We start from the raw sequence: 18,652 nt of genomic DNA, 5'->3' as shown, positions 1-18,652 counted from the left end.
TGGACGTTGTTCTATGTGCTCCTTGAACACGGTGGGTAGCAGGGCTTCTACTCACAGGTCAGACTTCTGTACCAGGTTTGGACTGGCCCCACAGCTTCCATTACAGAGGAAACCCCTTTAAGTGACTTTACTATGCTGCCAGGTGGGCTGGTCTCATGTGGCGCCATCTAGTGGCTGAACAGTATCGTACAGTTTAGTGTTCCTTTCTGTGTCCTCCTTTAAGTTTGACATTCCTACCATTTACAAAAGGTTATAGAATTTACACTGTTAAAGTTCCATAGGTACCTGTCTGTTGAGTGTCTCTGAATTGTGCTGGGTTTTTTATTATACGGTTCAAACACATCCTAATTGAGACATTGGGCTGTCCATTAGTTGCAACAACTGGCTGTGGTCAGGCTGGAATCTGTGAGTTCTTTTTCTCTTGCCATCTGAAGGAGGATCCAGGACTGTGCAGAGCTTTCTGGGTGAAGTTTACCCCTGTACAGAGGCCCAGAAACCACTCAGGTTCTGCGTGAGTCCTGGGTGTATTTTCTCCTGCAATTATTAATTCTAAAACTAGGGGCAAATCTACAGCATAAAGCTTCAGGAAGATCTCTACAACTTAGCGATGCTGGGAATGTTCACACAGTCCCCTTTAAGGATGTGACGCATAACACCCCCTGATGGATAAATCCATGTGAGATGAGACCAGCAATAAGGAATACACAAGCTCAGATAGCGTGGTCATATGGTTGAGACATGATACTGGGTTCTCGGTTCAGGAGATGACTATTTTATCATGGGGACTTCAGTCTGGAGGACACTCACTGGACATCTACTGCAGCCAGTAACAAAACTTCCTTGGAATTTCTAAACATAATAGATAATGATTTCTTAACACAGAAAGTCTTGCACCCAGCATGGAGTAACTCAGTACTGGATCTCATTCTGACAAAGAAGAGTTAATTGCTGACCTGAAAATTAGCAGTTGCCTAGGTACCAGTAATTATGATCTGGTTGCATTTACCTTGTGCAAACGGAAAGTGACGCTTACGAGCCGTCTGTACATTTGCAACTTTAAAAGGCCAATTTTCCTAAATTTAAATTGATTGCTGGCATAACTGACTAAGAACATAAATTCAAAGTGGGAAATGTTGCTGAAAACTGGGCATTGTTCAAAATATCCTAAAAGATACCCAAAAAATCCACAATTACACACACATGAAAAACTGGGCAAGAAGCCATCCTGGTTTAAAGGAGCTGTAGAAATGGCAATGAACTATATAGATATAAAGGACAGAAAAAAGTGGAAACAAATGGTAAGTTCAAAAATGTAGGTGACTGATAAGGGAAGCTAAAGAAATCAGTGACCTCTCAATGGCCAAGAGTTAAAGATAATATTGAGGTATTTCTTAAATATATTAGGAACAAAAGGAACCTGAGGACAGGCATATGTCCATTGCTAGATACAGATGGTAAACAAGGTTAAAAATACAGAAATGTTCAGTAGGTATTTCTGATCTGTGTTTGGAAAGAAGTAGGTGGATGTATCCATCCCAGATGATGATGTGGCTGGAATAGATCATTTACCATCTGTAACCAAAGTGGATGTGTGGCAGCATCTGCTCATATTAAACACTTTCAAATCAACAGGCCTGCAAAATTTATACCCAAGGTTCATAAAGAAATTGGCTGAGGAGCTCTGTGAACCACTAATGTGGCACCTTCTGGCCTTGGAATCTGTAAGTCCCCTTGTTCATCCTCTTCCTTCCTAGGTTGCGGGGAGAACAGGATGGCCTGCATTAGCCTTAGCATACTGATAACACTAGCAGCTCCGCATTAAGACAATGACTATAATCAAATCTCATGCTTCAGGGCTTCAGCCAACAACCTGCAGGGTCAGGAAGGAATTCCATTTTCCTCCTCCTCCTCACCTCCCTTGCCCAATGTACCAGATGTATTCTGGGCTGGATGTGTTTCACTTTCCTCTGAAGCTTCAGGGATTGGCCACAGCTGGAGCAGGGATACTGGACAGGGCAGACCAGTGCCCTAGGATGATATAGAGAATATTCTTTCTTAAATGCCTGGCTGGTCAGTCTGGCTCGTGTTCAAGGTCTAACTGGTCACCAGATTTGGAATCAGAAAGGAATTTTCCACCAGGTCAGATTGGCGGGGACCTGGGCTGCTTGACACCTGCTGGGATTATTTGGGCATCTCTCATCTGACTGGCAGTGGTGGTCCCTCAGTACCTCCTGTTTGCTGCCTGCAGCTACAATAGTTTAGTCTCTGGAGGACTGAAATGCTTTAGTTTAACCCATGTTGGGGTTACTGGGTGAGGGTCTCTGACCAGTGCTTGGCAGCAGGTCAGACTGGTGGGGCTAATGGTCTAAACGCTCTGCCCCTGCCACCAGGGATGTTCTTGGGCAAGGCCCACAATGTTTTCCAGCTGTATAATGGGGATAACGTTTCCACGGCCTAGTTAGATAATGAGCGCGGTGGGCCAGTGACTGTCGCTTACTGCATGCACCAGATACGGCTTCTGGCACAATGGGGCCCTGATCTCAATTGAGGGCCTCCGAGCGCTACCGTAATATACATAATATACATGGCTGCTGTGACAGGGGATGTGACTGGCGTGTGGGATCCCTATTAGCATTAACACCAAGTCAGGAGACATCGTTGGTTCGAAAAGAAGCCAGTTTGCGGGGGGAGGGATAATTGCTCTCTTCCCCAGCAAAAGGCAGGGCTGCCTTGCCTAATCTCATGGAGATGACTGTGACTGCTGCTCATCTGCTGGCTAAGCCATGCAGCTGGGGATCCTTAAGCCCATTAGAGCGCATTCGGTTTGTGCAAGGACATTGCCTGGCAGTATTATCCCAGCCCAGTTAGAGACGCAATATGTCAACAAACCTTATTCGTGAAGCCCATGCAGGGATATAAATAGCCTAGCAGAAGGGGTGGATCAACTCCAGACCTGGGCTAATGCAGTTGGCAATTGCCATAAAAAGAAAAACCAGCTGCTTCTCAGCTGTCATGTCCACAAGGCCCCAGAGCGAAGAGCAGCCGCTACTCCACAGGAGCTGGGGGAAGCAGAGACGCCCCAATTATTCCCCGCCTGCTTCTGGGGCAAGGAGAACCCAGGTAAAAGTTCTCACTTCTTCCAACTCAGCCTGCCAGACCAAAAATCTTGTCAATTTCAGCCCCAGCAGAGGGCAGCGCCCTGCCAAAAGTGAACTTTTTAACGGCCGGGGAGGGACAGTATTAAATGAGGGCTTTAATTTTATGACTCCACTTGTCCAAGAAACTGTTGTAAGTATTTCCTGGGCCAGCTAAGACAGAAATTAACCTGTCGGTTGTTCCGACTGTTCTGTACCTGCCATGGTGTTATTTAGGGTTGCAAGGGAAAGTGACATGATAAGGGTTTTAATCTCTATGGAGAGGCCTTTGGAGCACTCTGCTGCTGCATCTCTCTCTTTCCGCAAGTGAAATATTTGTATTCCAACTTGCTGACTGTTTGTGTGCCACACAAATATTGCGGTTGCACAGGGCCCACGCACTTCACAGCCCAATGAAGTACAGTCGTGCACTAGCTGAGGAAACGTGTCTGTCTTGCATGAAGGTGTTTAATGCAGATGGACGTCGATTTGATCAGCTTCTCGGAGAACGCCCAAACACACTTGTAAAACTGGAGTTTTCTAAACAAAGGGGCTGTACAATAGAATGTGCACAGGAGACACAAAGGCATGGGAGTTTTCCTATACGCAGTGTAGTTGTAGCTATGCTGACCCCAGGTATTAGAGAGACACGCTGAGTGAGGTTATATCTTTTACTGGACCAACTTCTGTTGATGAGACAAGCTTTCCAGCTACACAGATCTTCAGGGTGGGAAGGGTCCTCAGCGTGTCATAGCATAATGCCAGGTAGAAAGGTTGCAGTAGTTAGCACATAGTGGAAGGGCCCATTCAAGGTAGAGTGGCCCATTAACACCTCTGCAGTCACAGTACAAAGAGGGGGTGAGCGGGTTACAGATCCTTGTAATAAGCCATAAATCCAGCATCTCTGCTCAGGCCATGAGTTTTAGGCCATGGCTACACTGACGCTTTACAGCGCTGCAACTTTCGTGCTCAGGGGTGTGAAAAAACATCCCCCGAGCACTGCAAGATACAGTGCTGCAAAGCGCCAGTGTAATCAGGGCCGCAGTGCTGGGAGTGCGGCTCCCAGTGCTGCAAGCTACACCCGTAAGGGATGTGGTTTACGTGCAGCGCTGGGAGAGCTCTCTCCCACTGGCGCTCTGACCACACTCACATTTCAAAGTGCTGCCGCGGCAGCGCTCCCGTAGCGCTGCCGCGGCAGTGCTTTGAAATGTCAAATGTAGCCATACCCTTAGTGTCTAGCAGAGTAATGAATTCAAGCTCCCAGGTTTGTCTTTTGAAAGTGTTGTGCAGGTTTCCTTTGAGGATAAGGACTGAAAGGTCAGCTAGAGAGTGATAGAATCCCAGAATCGTAGGACTGGAAGGGACCTCGAGAGATCATCTAGTCCAGTCCCCTGCACTCAAGGCAGGACCAAGTATTATCTAGACCATCCCTGACAGGCGTTTGTCCAACCTGCTCTTAAAAATCCCCAATGATGGAGATTTCACAACCTCCCTAGGCAATTTATTCCAGTTCTTAACCGCCCTGACAGTTAGGAAGTTTTTCCTAATGTTCAATCTAAACCTCCCTTGCTGCATTTTAAGCCCATTGCTTCTTGTCCTAGTCTCAGCTATTAACAAGAACAATTTTTCCTCCCTCCTCCTTGTAACAACCTTTTATGTACTTAAAAACTGTTATCATGTCCCCTCTCAGTCTTCCCTTCTCCAGACAGAACAAACCCAATGTTTTCAATCTTCCTCCTAGGTGACGTTTCCTAGACCTTGAATCATTTTTGTTGCTCTTCTCTGACCTTTGTGAAGAGTGTTTGCCCACAGGTGATAGATCGGGTGGTTTTGTCTTTTATCCTTTTCCTGCGTGAGTTCACCTGAGAGCATAGGGATCGGGGACTGAGCAGAGACAGTGAGTTTATGGTTTATTACAATTTGTAACCCACTAACCCCCCGCCCAGCCCCTCAACCCCTCTTTGTTGTCCTGTGACTGCAGGGGCATTAACAGGCCACTTCATCTTGAATGGGCCCTTACAACACGCGTTAACTCTTTATGATAAACAAGCCCTTCCACCTTGCGTTCAGCGGTGATGCTGGGAGTTCCTTTCCCAGACCTGCAGAAGAGCTCTGTGGAGCTCCAAAGCTGGTCTCTCTCCCCAGCAGAAACTGGTCCAATAACAGATATTCCCTCCCTCGCCTTGTCTCTGGGAGTTTTCCTGGAATGCAGCAGCGGTTGTTTGTTTTCTTGTCCTCAGGGGACTGTGATCCCAGGGAGCGACTGCAGCTCGTGTGGTCGCACCTGAGCAGGGGTGGTGAGTTATATGGGCCATTGGAGCCTTCGTCAATGTTTGGTGCTGGCTCTCTCCCCGGGCCCCGCCTGCCTCCGCCAGGCCCCGGAGCGTCCCTGTCTGAAGCGGGTGGCTGCCCCCGAAACTCCAGGCTGTGCTCCGCTTTGCTGGCTCCTGGCATCAACTGCAGGGTCCTAGTGCCCCCCAAACGCTAATGCCAGGGCAGGCTGAACCTGACCCTGCCCTTTGGCCTCAGACTCTTCCCTTTTCCGATGGGACCCTCCAGCAGCACAGGGCCCCCCCGCCCCCCCCGGGCAAGGGGCAGCCCCACCCTCATCCCCAGTGAGGGGCAGCAGCAGGGATAGAGGCACACATGTGATGGCAGCCTCCACTCTGACACCCACGGCAGGGAAAGTGAGGGGGCTTCCTGAACCTGAGGGGGCCCTAGGAGCATGTGCAGTGACAGTGGTGCAAGGTGAGTGTGGTGCAGGGGGGGAAGAGGTGGATCTGCTGCTGGTGGGGAGATGTAGGAGTGTGCCAAGTCACCGGTGTGGTGCCTCCTGCTGGTCATCCAAGGAATTAGCTCACCAGCCTCAGAAGCGCCCTTTGCAGGCCGATGTCTCAGCTTGCCACTGGTTCCGGTGTCCCTCCTGGACCTCGGTGCCCCTTCTCTGGGGTTCTGACCCCTGCAGTACCCCGCAGTCTCACTGGGTCTCCCCTCCCCGGGGAACCCCCAGCCCCCTAACCCCACCTCGCCTCAGTCCTTGGCTACTGCCAGTTCCTGTCTAGCCCCCACTCACTGGGACGGACTGCAGTGTAATTGCCACTCATCATCAGCAAGAAGGGTTTGGACCTGCTGCCTTTGCCTACCCTGGGCTGCCCTCTGCAACCCCAGTACCTTTTCCAGCCTTTAGCAAGGCTGCAGTCTGGGGGGTTTCAAGGCCAGAGCTCCACAGCTCCTCTGGCCTTCCCCCAGCCCTGCTCCAGTCCAGGAGCCCTGCTCAGCTCCCAGCAGCCAAGCCAAGACCTCTCAACTCTAGAGAGAGAGACTCTGAGCTCCAGCCTAGCAGCCCCTTTATAGGGCCAGCTGTGGACTGATCGGGGCATGGCCTCAGCTGAGGCTGCTTCCCCAGTCAGCCTAGGTTTTTCTCTCAGCCCCAGCTCTCCCCAAGGCTGCTTTTACCCCTCATGGCAGGAGCGGGGTGACCACTCCTCTACAGGAGAGGGCTGGGGGGTGTCCTTCTCTCTGGCCCCAGCCCCGGGGCAGCCTGCCTGCTGCACCCCAAAGTTTGAACTCCTCATCCTCAGCCCCACCCCAGAGCCAGCACCCCCAACCAGAGCCCTCACCCACTCCCCTGACCCCAACCCTATGCCCCAGCCCTGAGTCCATCCAACTCCCCAAACCCCTCATCCCCAGCCAAAGCCCTCATCCCCCTGCACCCTAACCCTCTTCTCCAAACCTGAGCCCCCTCCTGCATCGTGATCCCCTCATCCCCGACCCACCCAACAGCCCTCACCCCACACCCCAACCCTCTGCCTGAGCCCCTCCCACATCCCAAACCCCTCATCACAAGCCCCACCCCAGACTCCTCACATTTTTACATTATTTAGAAAATATATATTGGCTTACAAGGCAGGAGTGGGGGAGTGGGACTTGGACCTGTTCTGGGCACCAACAAAAATTATACAAACCTGCTGCCCTGGCACCTGAGCCAGTTTGAATCTAGCCAACTCAGAGCAGAGAAGCGGCGGCAGCATGGGCTGGCCAGGCGAGGAATTACCCAGGGTTGCAGGTGGGTTTGTACAGCCTGTGCTCACCCCCCTGGTACCCAGAGCAGACGCATCTTAGGCATTGAGCAGCATCACTGCTGCAGCCAGCTGCGTTATGCTGGAGCGAACGATGCTCTGTGCTTGTCAACAGGGCCGGCTTTAGGAAGTGTGGGGCCCAATTCGAACAGTTTCGACCAGGCCCCGGCAGGGATGACTTTAAAAAAAACAAAAAACAAAAAAAAACACGTGGGGCTTGTATTCACCGGGCAGTGCTCCGAGTCTTTGGTGGCACTTTGGCGGCAGGTCCTTCACTCACTCCAGGTCTTCGGTGGCACTGAAGGACCCGCTGCTGAAGTGCCGCCAAAGACCCGGGGCGCAGCCGAGTGAGTAAAAGTTAAAAAGGTGCCTCTAGCCAGGGAAGGGATTCTCACTGGGCACAGGGCACTCTTAGGTATGGGGCCTGATTAGAGGGAATTGGTGGAATAGGCCTAAAGCCGGCCCTGCTTGTCAAGACAGGTACAGCCAAGGATCTGACCCTCACAGAAGCCCCTTGAGCTGGGGTAGTGTTGTTCTCCCTCCACGTTACCAATTAGGAAACAGAGGCACAGGGAGAGAGTTATCCAAGGCTACAGAGAAGAGTTTGGCAAAGCTGGGAGGAGAAGCCGAGCCTCCTCGCCGGCAGCCCCATGCCTGACCCACCAGCCTGCCCCACACCCCACCCAGCGCCTCTAAGCATCGCGCTGCCATCTGTGAACACACGGGCCGTTCCGCGGGGGTGGAGTGAGTAATTGTCTGCACTGAAGCGTTAAAGACAGTTAAATACAGCAGGAAAACACTTGGCAATCAGGTAAATTGCTGAAACTGAGAACCATCCACAGCCAGGAGAAGGGGCTCAGACTCCTCAGGGTGGGGGCTGGGGCTCAGTGCCAAGCCCCAAACTTTACCTGTGATGAAGTGTACAAGTAACATGTGGTACACCCTACGGCCTTTGCTATGGACACATGGCGCTGGGCAGCGCGCTTGCCAGCTGGCACAGACATAACTGCGCTAGCTCTGGTTCAGCCAGCCTCTAAAAATAGCAGCAGGTTTTCAGCAGCTCAGACTAGCCGGCCCAAGTACAATCCCACCTGACCCCGGGGTATGTATTCGGGCAGCCAGCCCTAGCTGATGCCCTTGCCAGCACAGGCACATAGGTATGTCCAAGGTGTACCCAGATACATCTACGCTGGCTGGGACTCACCTCCCAGCTCAAACGTACCCTGTGTGAGGCTTCGTTCCTTAACATTTCCCTTTGTGGCTGCCTCCTGGGTGATGTAGCCCTTCTCCTGGGTGGAGTCGGCAGCAATCAGGGCCGGGTTCAGTGTCTAGGGGGTTCCTCTTCACAATAAGAAGCACAACAAGCTCAAGCCCTGCTAAGGAATCTGGGAAAATGAAATACAACCCTGGACACCTCCAAGAGGCAAGACTTCTCCTCTCGTGAGTCAGCATGTAACCCACACATCTCCTGGGTGCAGTGCTCTGTCCCATCTAGGGCACTGAGACCACTTAGGGGGAGTTACATGAGTCTACTCGACAGCCTTAGCTAAAAGCCAGTTGGCTTTTAGCTTATGCTGTAGAGGCTCAAACACTAAGCTCCAGAGGCCCCAGGTTCGATCCTGCCCACTGACAACCCGGGGTCTGTTGGTGTTACAAGTGCACTCCTGGAGAGAGCTTTTATTAACAGGACAAGGGAACCAAGCATTAATTTGGGACAACACCACACACGCATTCCATGTGATCATAAGTAAACACCCACTCCACAGCACGCTGGGCGGGGTCCTGTGCCTCAGTTTCCCACCCTTGTGGTGGGAAAGTCCGGCGAATGAATGTCCCTCGAACACATCACTCCCCTCTCCCTCCACTGCACCCCAGTCACAGCTGGTTGGCCTGCATGAAGACCCAGAGGTGTGTTCACATGGATCCATCTCCCGCCCCTGAAAAGGGGATATAGAGCAAAGCCATTCCTGCTCTCACCTCCTCTGCAACTGACTCGGGGCTGCTGCTCTTACCTCTGCTGCTGCTTGCTGCCTTTTCAGCGATGCCACATTCCGCGGCTTCTCCACCCAGCCCAGCACTTCAGGATTTCACTGAGCAGTGGGGAACGTCTGTGTTACTGCCTATTAGTCATCTCTCACTCCAGCACAATCCCTGTACCAAGTGGACAGGCTCGACCCCTAGATCTGCCCATCAGTGACATCAGCTCCAGGAATCACTAAAGCAGTGGTCCCCAACGTGGTGCCCGTGGGGGCCATGGCGCCTGCCGGGGCATTTATGTGCACCCGCCTAGTGCCCAGCAGGGAAGAGACGCTGCAGCCCCACACCTGCCGGTGACAGAGAACTCCAGGGCTGCAGGCTGTGGGCACCGGTGTTCTTGGTCCCTGGCAGGCACAGGGCTGCGGCTTCTCTCTGGCTTCTCCGGGGCTGCAGACTGCGGGCGCCGGTGTTCTCTGGCCCTGGCAGGTGCAGGGCCGCGGCTTAAGCTCAAGAGAAGCAGCGGCCCCATGCACGCTGAGGACAGAGAACTCCTGGGCTGCAGGCTGCGGGTGCCAGTGTTCTCTGACCTCCCAGCTTCTCTCCAGCTTCTCTCTGCACTGCCCAGAACTGGCGTCAAAAACCCAAAAAAACAAAGACAAAAAAACAAAAACAAAAAAACCCACTCTGACTCTGCAGAATGGACGGAATGCCACCCTGTAACATGTGCTGCCCCAGGCACGTGCTTGTTACACTGGTGCCTGGAGTTGACCCTGTATGTGAGTAATTGCAGGCGCCCGCCACACTCTTCTGAAAACATGAATGTGCTACTGGCCACAAAAAGGTTGGGGGCCACTGCACTAAAGAGTAACAAGGACCCTCCATTGAGTCTAGTCAGCTCTGTCTTTATGTCATAAATATAAAGGGAAGGGTAACAACCTTATGTATGCAGTAATATAAAATCCCTCTTGGCCAGGGTACAGAATCACTTACCTGTAAGGGGTAATCAGTTCAATTAACCTAGGTGGCACCTGACCAGAAGGACCAATGGGGAAAGAAGATCCTGAGGGTGGCTTTGTTTGCTCTCTTATGTGTGTGTGTTCCCTCTTGAGACAGAGAGAAGACCAGAGCAGGAAAAAACATCTCCTTAAAAGATCCTGAATAATACATATAAAATTACAGAAATCATAAGTAATAGCAAGGAAATGCTTTAGATTATCTTTTGTTTTAGCTTGTGAATTTTCCCTATGCCAAGAGGGAGGTTTATTCCTGTTCTTTAACTTTAAAGTTGAGCCTAGAGGGGGATCCTCTGTTTTATATCTTTTTATTACCCTGTAAAATTACCTTCCATCCTGATTTTACAGAGGTGCTTCTCTCTCTTTTTCTTTTTTTATAATAAAGTTCTTCTTTTAAGAACCTGATTGGTTTTCAGAGTCCTAAAAACCCCAGGGTCTGGCCTGTGCTCAGCTTGGTTACCTATTTGGTTGATATATTATTCTCAAGCCTCCCCAGGAAAGGGAGTGAAGGGGCTTGGGGGGATATTTTGAGGAAACAGGAACTCCAAGTGGTTCTTTTCCTGAATCTTTGTCTAACTCACTTGGTGGTGGAAGCAATACCATCCAAAGGCAAGGAGGAATTTGTGCCCTGGGGGAAGTTTTTAACTTAGGCTGCTAGGAATAATCTTAGGGGTTCTTTAATGCAGGTCCTTACATCTGTACTCCAGAGTCCACTTCAAATGCTGGTGAGGAAAGAATCAGAGGGTATCTGAGACTCTGCAGACAGCTTCCACTCTGTCAGATAGGAACACCTGTCCCTGCCCCTTTCCTACCCTCAATGGGATTTCGCACCCCTACCCCTGGCTCAACAAGTGAGGTTCAGTTTAGAGTCACCCTCTCAAGCAGGGCAGGCTAAGCACAGTTCAGCTGCCTTTTACTCATACAGTAAGGACAACAACATCTCATCACCCCTGCCTACACATAATCCCAGCTATACATACAAAGTGATGGGGTCTAAATTAGCTGTTACCACTCAAGAAAGAGACCTTGGAGTCATTGTGGATAGTTCTCTGAAAACATCCACCCAATGTGCAGTGGCAGTTAAAAAAGCGAACAGAATGTTGGGAACCATTAGGAAAGAGACAGATAATACGATAGAACATATCATGTTGCCTCTATATAAATCCATGGTACGCCCACATCTTGAATACTGCATGCAGATGTGGTTGCCCCATCTAAAAAAAGATATATTAGAATTGGAAAAAGTACAGAAAGGGACAACAAAAATGATTAGGGCCAGGGAACAGCTTCCATATGAGGAGAGATTAAAAAGACTGGGACTGTTCAGATTGGCAAAGAGATGACTAAGGGGCGATATAATAGAGGTCTATAAAATCATGACTGGGGGAGAGAAAGTAAATAAGGAAGTGTTATTTACTCCTTCTCATAACACAAGAACTAGAGGTCACCAAATGAAATTAACAGGCAGCAGGTTTAAAACAAACATAAGGAAGTGTTTCTTCACACATCAAGTATTTCTTCACACACCGGGGATTGGTCCTGCTTTGAGCACTGGGTTGGACTAGATGACCTCCTGAGATCCCTTCCAACCCCAATATTCTATGATTCTATGAACGCACAGTCAACCTGTGGAACTCCTTGCCAGGGTCTGTTGTGAAGGGCAAAGCTATAACAGGGTTCAAAAAAGAATTAGATAAGTTCCTGGAGGATGGGTCCATTTATGGCTATTAGTCAGGATGGGCAGGGATGCAAAACCATGCTCTGAAATGTCCCTAGCCTCTGAGTGCCAGAAGCTGGGAGTGGACAATGGGATGGAGCACTCAATAATTGCCCTGTTCTTTTCATTCGTTCTGAAGCACCTGGCACTGACCACTGTTGAAAAACAGGACCCTGGGCTAGATGGACCATTGGTCTGACCCAGTGTGGCCATTTTTAAGTTCTTATTCAAAGCGAATTGTAATCCCAAACCAACCAAAACAGATCACTTTGACAAAGCAGGTTGCCTGCTGAACACCTAGGAAGAGTGGGCGTGTCTATGCAAATATGGTCTGCTCCTGAAGACTTTTCCCCCAGTGCATCACTGTATCACAGAAACATAGAACCACAGGGTCAGAAGGGACTGCCAGGTCATCTAGTCTAACCCCTTTGAATGGGGATAAAGACAAACAGAAGCACAGATGTCAGGGGAGAGCTCATTCAGACCTGCTGATTTTAGGAAAAATTGTCAGAGGAGCTACGTGCAAGAGTTGGTGGCTGCACATTGAGACCACCAAAAGTGTTGTGATGGCTGCGGCTCTAAATGGCCTAAATTGTGGTCTAGGGGAATAGCCGTGTTGCTTCCTGTGTTGTTTAAAGTGGCTCAGCTATCCCTGAGTAATTCTGCTGTCACGTGAGGCCCCAGTGAAAGGTACTGTTCCCTCTCTTGGTTCCAGATTTGCTTCTCTTGATTGCTTGGCATGACTGGAGACAGAGAGATAGTAAAAGAACCGACTGTTGTGGGACCAAAGGCATCCCTTTGGTCCCAGACTCTTGGCTTCAGGGCTGTTTCCGCAGCAATGAATTCTGAGCAGGCCCCTACTGGAAGATGACAGCTAGGATTGGAAAGATCTGTGATCACCTGCAATCTCAGCCTCACACATCCTGTAGGATCTTCTCACTGAGTTTCTCTGAGTCACAGTTTCCCATCTGTAAAATATAGATAATTCCACTTTTCTGGCCTTGTGTCTTGAGATTGGAAGTTCCCCAAGGCGGGATCTCTCGCTTGCTTTGTGTGTATGTACAGCACCTAGCACACAGAAGCTGCAGTCTTGCATGGGGCCCTCACAGTGAAAAACAAGATTGCTCTAGTATCTCTGTAGAAAGGGCCAGAAATCTTTAGGGTACAGGGGAAAACAATGGCCTGGACAGGTGTGCCTCCACCTCCCCACCACTTCCCACTATCTCCCAGGTGTTTTGTGGCTCTTCCTCTGTCTCTTGCACAGACTGGAGCTTGGTATGAATAAGTTGCTTACTGATTCGCTGCGGTCTGTACTGGCTGCGGACTGAGTGTATTTTTTTCCCAGATGTGGATGGCGAAGATGGAGCGTCTCAGACTAGTTTTGGTCCTGCTGCTGGCTGGGATCTTTGTGGAAAGCCCTCAGGTACATCCTAGGTGGCTCTGCTAAAAACACGCAGCAGTTAAACAGTTAACAATGTTGTCATCATTAGGGTTCAGCATTAACACTCCATTGAGATGAGCAGGGTGTAGGGCTAATTCTATGGGCTAGATCCCCTGCTGCCATAAGTCAGCCTAACTCCATTGACTTCTGTGGTTCATTGACACCTGCTGAGGATCTGACTCTTTATCCTTGCATATCCCAGGCAGCAGAGAAGAGCTGTATCCCCATTATACAGACAGAGACCTGAGGCCCAGACAGACCAAGGGAGTTGACCAAGGCTCACATGGGGATTCTGTGGCAGAGTAGGTAGCATCCCAGGCTACCACCCTAACCACTGGACCACCCTTCCCTCATGCTCCCTTCCCCCAACACTTTACATGTGTCATTTGGCTATTGCTGTCCCTGTAGCCTGGCTAAGACCTGCTCCACCATCTGTTGCCTGCGCCTGCCACCTTGTTCTCCTGCTGCCCTCAGGTCCAGTGTTTCTCCCTCTGCAAGAGAGACCTCTTCTCTGTCAGAGAGTCACCGCTGGACATGGCCCTCAGCTCCTTCGATGACCAGTACAAGGACTGCGTCAGCATGATGGAGGCCGAGCTGGGGGAGCTGAACCTCACCGAGTTGGCCAACAACAGGAACTACGCCGAGACCTGGCTGGAGGCAGCCTCCAGCTGGAAAGAGATGAAGGACAAGAGCTACATGCCACGGAACTTCAAGCCCGAGTACGCCATCGCCATCTTGGCCTACACCAGCCAGGGCCCCCTGTACAAGCAGCCCCTGCACCAGGAGTTCAACGCAGCTGTGAGAGAGGCAGGCCGCACTCGGGACTTTTACCTCAACAACTTCAACTTCAAGACCCTGCACTTCCTCCTGACCAGAGCCCTTCACGTCCTAAAGGCCTCCGAGCCCACCAAGTGCCACCAGGTGTACCGCGGAGTCCGGGGCATCCGCTTCAAAGCCGAGAGTCGCAAACCCGTCCGGTTCGGCCACTTCACGTCCACGTCCCTGAAGAACGAGAGTGCCCTGCATTTTGGGCAGGACACATTCTTCTCCATAAAGACCTGCCATGGGGTCATCATCAAAAACTTCTCCTTCTTCCCCGGTGAGAACGAAGTGCTGATCCCCCCCTTCGAGATATTCAAGGTCACCAACTTCTCCAGGGCTCAGGACAGAACCTTCATCCAGCTCCTGTCCCTGGACAGCTACAGCAACTACAACTGCGAGTATGTGAAAGGTAATGTCCACCCATGGGGTTAGCGGCCTTCTGCTCCCTGTGGCCTCTCAGGGATCCTGGTCTGAGCTTCCCACCAGCCTGGAGGGCATTAAGAACTGGGGGGATGGTTTGGCCGAATTATACGCTCCAAACTCACTCTGCTGTCAGAGCTGTTTGGAGCTGGGGTTTCAGTCTGTGGAAGGAGAGTCAGAGACAAGGGTCTGCGGATGGAAACAGGGTCAGATCTGGTGTGAACTGGCTCCAAGGTGACACCAGCTGAGCCGCAGGCCCAGGCCAGCTCTGGTTCTGTGTTTGCAGTTGGGCCTCAAGTGAGACCAGGATGAAGCTGATGCCATTTTGCTTAGCGCCTGTTGGGAGGGGGTGAGGGCAGCTGCCTCTGAGATAAGCTGGCTATGGGTGGTCAGTCCAATGTGAGATGATGGTCCTATCCTAGAGCCTCCAGACAGTCATGTAGGCAAGGCACTGAACTAGGACTCCAAAGGCTTGAGCTCATGTCCCTATACCACTGTGGATGCCCTGTACAACCTTGGGCGAGTGAGTTCATGTCTCTGAGCAACTCCCCGCCTGTAACAGGGGGATACGAGCAATTCCTTTCTCCCTCTCCTAGGCTACTGAAAGGCTGAGTTCTTTGGGCCAGGGATGGCGTCTGAGCCCTACTCAGCACAATGGGGCCCTGATCTTGGTTGGGGGCTTTTAGGTTCTACTGCAATACAAATAATAGCATGCCCAGTGGACGAGAAATTCACTGACCTCCATGGCCTGGTGGGTCCTGAGCTTGTACCTCCAGCAGAGCTCCAGGAGAATGATGTAGTTATGGCCCAGAGCAAGGGATGGAAACGCTTTCTTCTTCCACGTGACCCTCCCTGCATTGTCCCTCTGTGCCACCCCCAGTGAGGTCTGAAAAGAGGCAGCTTAGCATGGGAGAATTCAATCCAAACAGCTCCCCCAGGGGAAGGAGCCCTGCTGCCCAGCAGATTGGCCCTTTCCTTTCCCAACCAGCCCGGTTCTTCTGGGGTCATCCGTATGTCAGCATGGTGGCACCATACCCATAACCCCATGAGGTCCCTATCTCAGAGCCTCTTGACCTGACATAGAGAAGGAGGTGAAAGTGACATGCTGGGTTGGTTTTGTTTTAATGTTGTTGGTTTCTTTGGCAGAGAAAAGATGCAAGACCCGGAGATGCGTTTTCAGCTCCGGTAAGAACATTAATGACAATCTGATGCTTCTAGGGGGCAGCACAGATATTACTTTTGCCCGTGCCCCCACTACTCTTCCCCCACTGTAATTATTTCTTATACTTTTTCTTGGCATCTTCAGGAATGAGCAGTTTCTCCTTCGGCATACAGTGCCTGTACCTCCTCGGTGGAGTTCTTCTGGCGTCAAGTGCTTTGGGAACGCCTGACTTCCTTTGACGTCCTACTCAGCATGCTCGCTTTCTCCCTGAGCTATCATTAAAACTGTAAAAATTGCTTTGAGGAAAAAGGACACGGAGAAGAAAGAAACTCTGGAGCCCATCTGCTGGTGTCTTAGGCCAGAAGAGACCATTGTGATCATCTGCCCTGACCTCCTGCTTCGTGCAGGCCCTAGAACTGCCTGGGATTAATCTCTGTTTGAACTAGAGTAGATCTTTGAGAAAAAAATCCCATCTTGATTGAAATGTGGCAAGTGATGGAGATACACCCTGATCCTTGCTAAATTGTTCCAGTGGTCAGTTACCTTCAGCGTTAAAAATTTCTATTTAGTCTCTAGTCCCAATTTAACCTTCAACGAATCTTGTCTGACCTTTGCCTGCTAACTTTAAGAGCCCTCTTATCAAGTTCCCGTTCCCTATTATAAGTGCCGATAGAAGGCAATCATGTCACTCCATAACCTTCTCCTTGTTAAGAAACTGAGATCATCGAGTTCCTGGGTCAGCCTTGCGCTGGTCCCCAGAGAAAGTTCTGTCTCCTGCACAATGAGCTTTACCCGTGCTGTCGAGAGTCCCATTGTGCCAGGGAAATGCAGTTGCTGGAACTTTAGGGTCTGAGAGTCCCCGGCCACTGAATATCTTGCAGCTGAGGTCCAAGACCTTGAACTTGACTTGATGTTCTCTGGAAAGCCAGTGTGGAGCGCGGAGAACAGGTCTGATGCACTCGCAGTAGCCTGTGTTGCTGAGGAGACTCTCTGCAGCCTTCGGTAGCAGGTGGAGTTTTGTAAGCAGTGAAGGCATCATGCTCAGGTATACTGCATTGCTACAGTCCAGACAGGAGTGATTAAGGCCTATATAATTGTGGCCAGGTCATCATCCACCAGGATGGGAGGTAGTCTCCTAGTCAACCGGAGATGGTAGAAAGCATTAGTCACAGACGCTGCTATGAGAGAGCTCAGCATCAGCAAGGCATTCAAGAGGCCTCCTAGACTAAGGACTGAATTGCCCTATTGTGGGTGTGAACCTTCAGTCAAAGGAGGCTGCACCATGAATGCTGACTCTTCAAAATGCTTTGCTCTGCCCACCAGCATCACCTCTGTCTTGCTTGGGTTCAGCTTCAGCCAGCTGTTCCATCCAAGTACCGAGCCATCTTGGTGGTAGTGATGTGGTCGTACGGGAAGGAGAGGAGGAGCTTGGTATTGCTGTCATTTGAGTCCATATTGTACGTTCAGTTCGCATAGAGGCTGCAAGGAGATGTTGAAAAGTCCCCGAGAGAGAACTGATCTTGTGGGACTCCTCCAGGGAGGGATCCAGTGCTGGAGGTGCAGTTTCTCATCACCACTAATTGGGTGTGTCCCTCCAAGAAGGATTCAGACCTTTTTAGTGCATCCCTCTGGACTCTTGCTGCCTCTTAGGTGAGACAGAAGTATCTCATTGCCAACAGTGTCAAATAATGCCAAGAGGTCCAGGAGACTGCACATAGATGTCTGCCCTCCATCCATTGACAAGAGGATATCGTCCATCCCATTTAGCAGCAGGGGGAGTGAATAGCAGTTGATAGAAATGGTAAGTTATAAAGTATAGAAAATGGATAAGGGAAGCAAAAGACACCAGCAATAAATCCATGGCTAGCAGGGCTAAGGGAAATAAGATGATTTTTAAGTATATTAGAAACAAAGGAAGTCCTAAGATTGGTATAGGCCTTTACTAGATGGAGATTGTAACACTTTTAATAATGATGCAGAAGGGCCAAAATGTTCAATAAACCTTTCTGTGCTGTATTTGCAAAGAAGCAGGATGATGCACTCATGAACATGAACTTCTTTCCAGTTCACTGGTAGCTATGGAAGATGGTAACCAATACTTACTAGGGATCAATATTTTTTAATCAGCAGCCCCAGATATCTCACACCCAAAGAGTCCTAAAAGAGTTGGCTGAGGAGATTTCTGCCCTGCCGATGTTAATTTTTAATAAACATTAGAACCCCAGGGATATCCCAGAAGACTGATAGAGTGCTAAGGTTATGTCAGTATTCAAAAAGAGATGGATTGGATATGAAATACCTGTTAGCTTGTCATCAGTCCTGGGTGTAATAATGAAAAAGTGGACAGGGGATTTAGTCAATAAAGAATTAGAGGGTGTGGCTACAATTCATGCCTTTTTAAGCAATAAAAAATTTGGTTGATAAAGAGAACTGGAGAGATGAAGTAGATTTAGACCATTGCAAGTTGTTTGACCTAGTACCACATGACATTCAGATTAACAAACTAGTGCTAGACAGTATCAGTAGAGCACTCATCAAATGGAGTGAGAACTGGCTAACTGATAGATCTCAGATAGGAGATGTCCATGGGAAATCATCATCCAATGGGTTTTTTCTGACTGGTTCACAAAGGTCCTTAAGCACCTAACTCCCACTGATTTGGGCCTCTAGGGGTCTGGCTGATGGGCTGGAGAGAGGGGCCTTTTTCCATGTTGGACTGTCAGCTTTGAGCCCTTTCCCAGAACGAGGTGTGTAGGACCAATCAGTGCTTTCTCATGAGAGACATAAGAACATATATAAAAATGGCCTTGCTGGGTCAGAGCAAAGGTCAAGCTAACCCATTATCCTGTCTTCTGACAGTGGCCAATGCCAGGTGTCCCTGAGGGAA

At 50.1% G+C, this 18,652-nt stretch overlaps 1 protein-coding gene across 3 annotated transcripts; it reads left to right on the top strand.

Annotated features, from left to right (window-relative positions):
• The first annotated feature begins 3,001 nt into the window (after positions 1-3,001).
• Positions 3,002-18,647, top strand: LOC115648420 (erythroblast NAD(P)(+)--arginine ADP-ribosyltransferase-like). 3 transcript variants are annotated; one of them, XM_030556036.1, is made up of 6 exons: positions 3,055-3,120; positions 5,375-5,431; positions 13,266-13,343; positions 13,836-14,592; positions 15,750-15,788; positions 15,910-18,647. In XM_030556036.1, the coding sequence occupies exons 3-6, from the start codon at positions 13,266-13,268 to the stop codon at positions 16,002-16,004; spliced, it is 969 nt and encodes a 322-aa protein (XP_030411896.1). In that variant the 5' UTR covers positions 3,055-3,120; positions 5,375-5,431; the 3' UTR covers positions 16,005-18,647. The 3 variants fall into 3 exon arrangements, with proteins under 3 accessions (XP_030411886.1, XP_030411878.1, XP_030411896.1); XM_030556026.1 differs by lacking the exon at positions 5,375-5,431 and having other exon boundaries at positions 3,002-3,120; positions 13,836-14,581; XM_030556018.1 differs by lacking the exon at positions 5,375-5,431 and having other exon boundaries at positions 3,002-3,120.
• The last annotated feature ends 5 nt before the right edge of the window (positions 18,648-18,652 follow it).

The sequence above is a fragment of the Gopherus evgoodei genome, chromosome 1, assembly GCF_007399415.2.
Source record: "Gopherus evgoodei ecotype Sinaloan lineage chromosome 1, rGopEvg1_v1.p, whole genome shotgun sequence".
Taxonomy (NCBI): Eukaryota; Metazoa; Chordata; order Testudines; family Testudinidae; genus Gopherus; species Gopherus evgoodei.
This window is presented reverse-complemented; position numbering and strand designations above follow the sequence as displayed.

Bases quoted from the DNA above. Each gene is read 5' to 3' on its own strand.
- LOC115648420 (XM_030556018.1), top strand. From the start codon at position 3,013: ATGTCCACAAGGCCCCAGAGCGAAGAGCAGCCGCTACTCCACAGGAGC. The intron at 13,344-13,835 runs GTACATCCTAGG...TGCTGCCCTCAG, and splicing joins TCTTTGTGGAAAGCCCTCAG to GTCCAGTGTTTCTCCCTCTG. The intron at 14,593-15,749 runs GTAATGTCCACC...TTTCTTTGGCAG, and splicing joins CAACTGCGAGTATGTGAAAG to AGAAAAGATGCAAGACCCGG.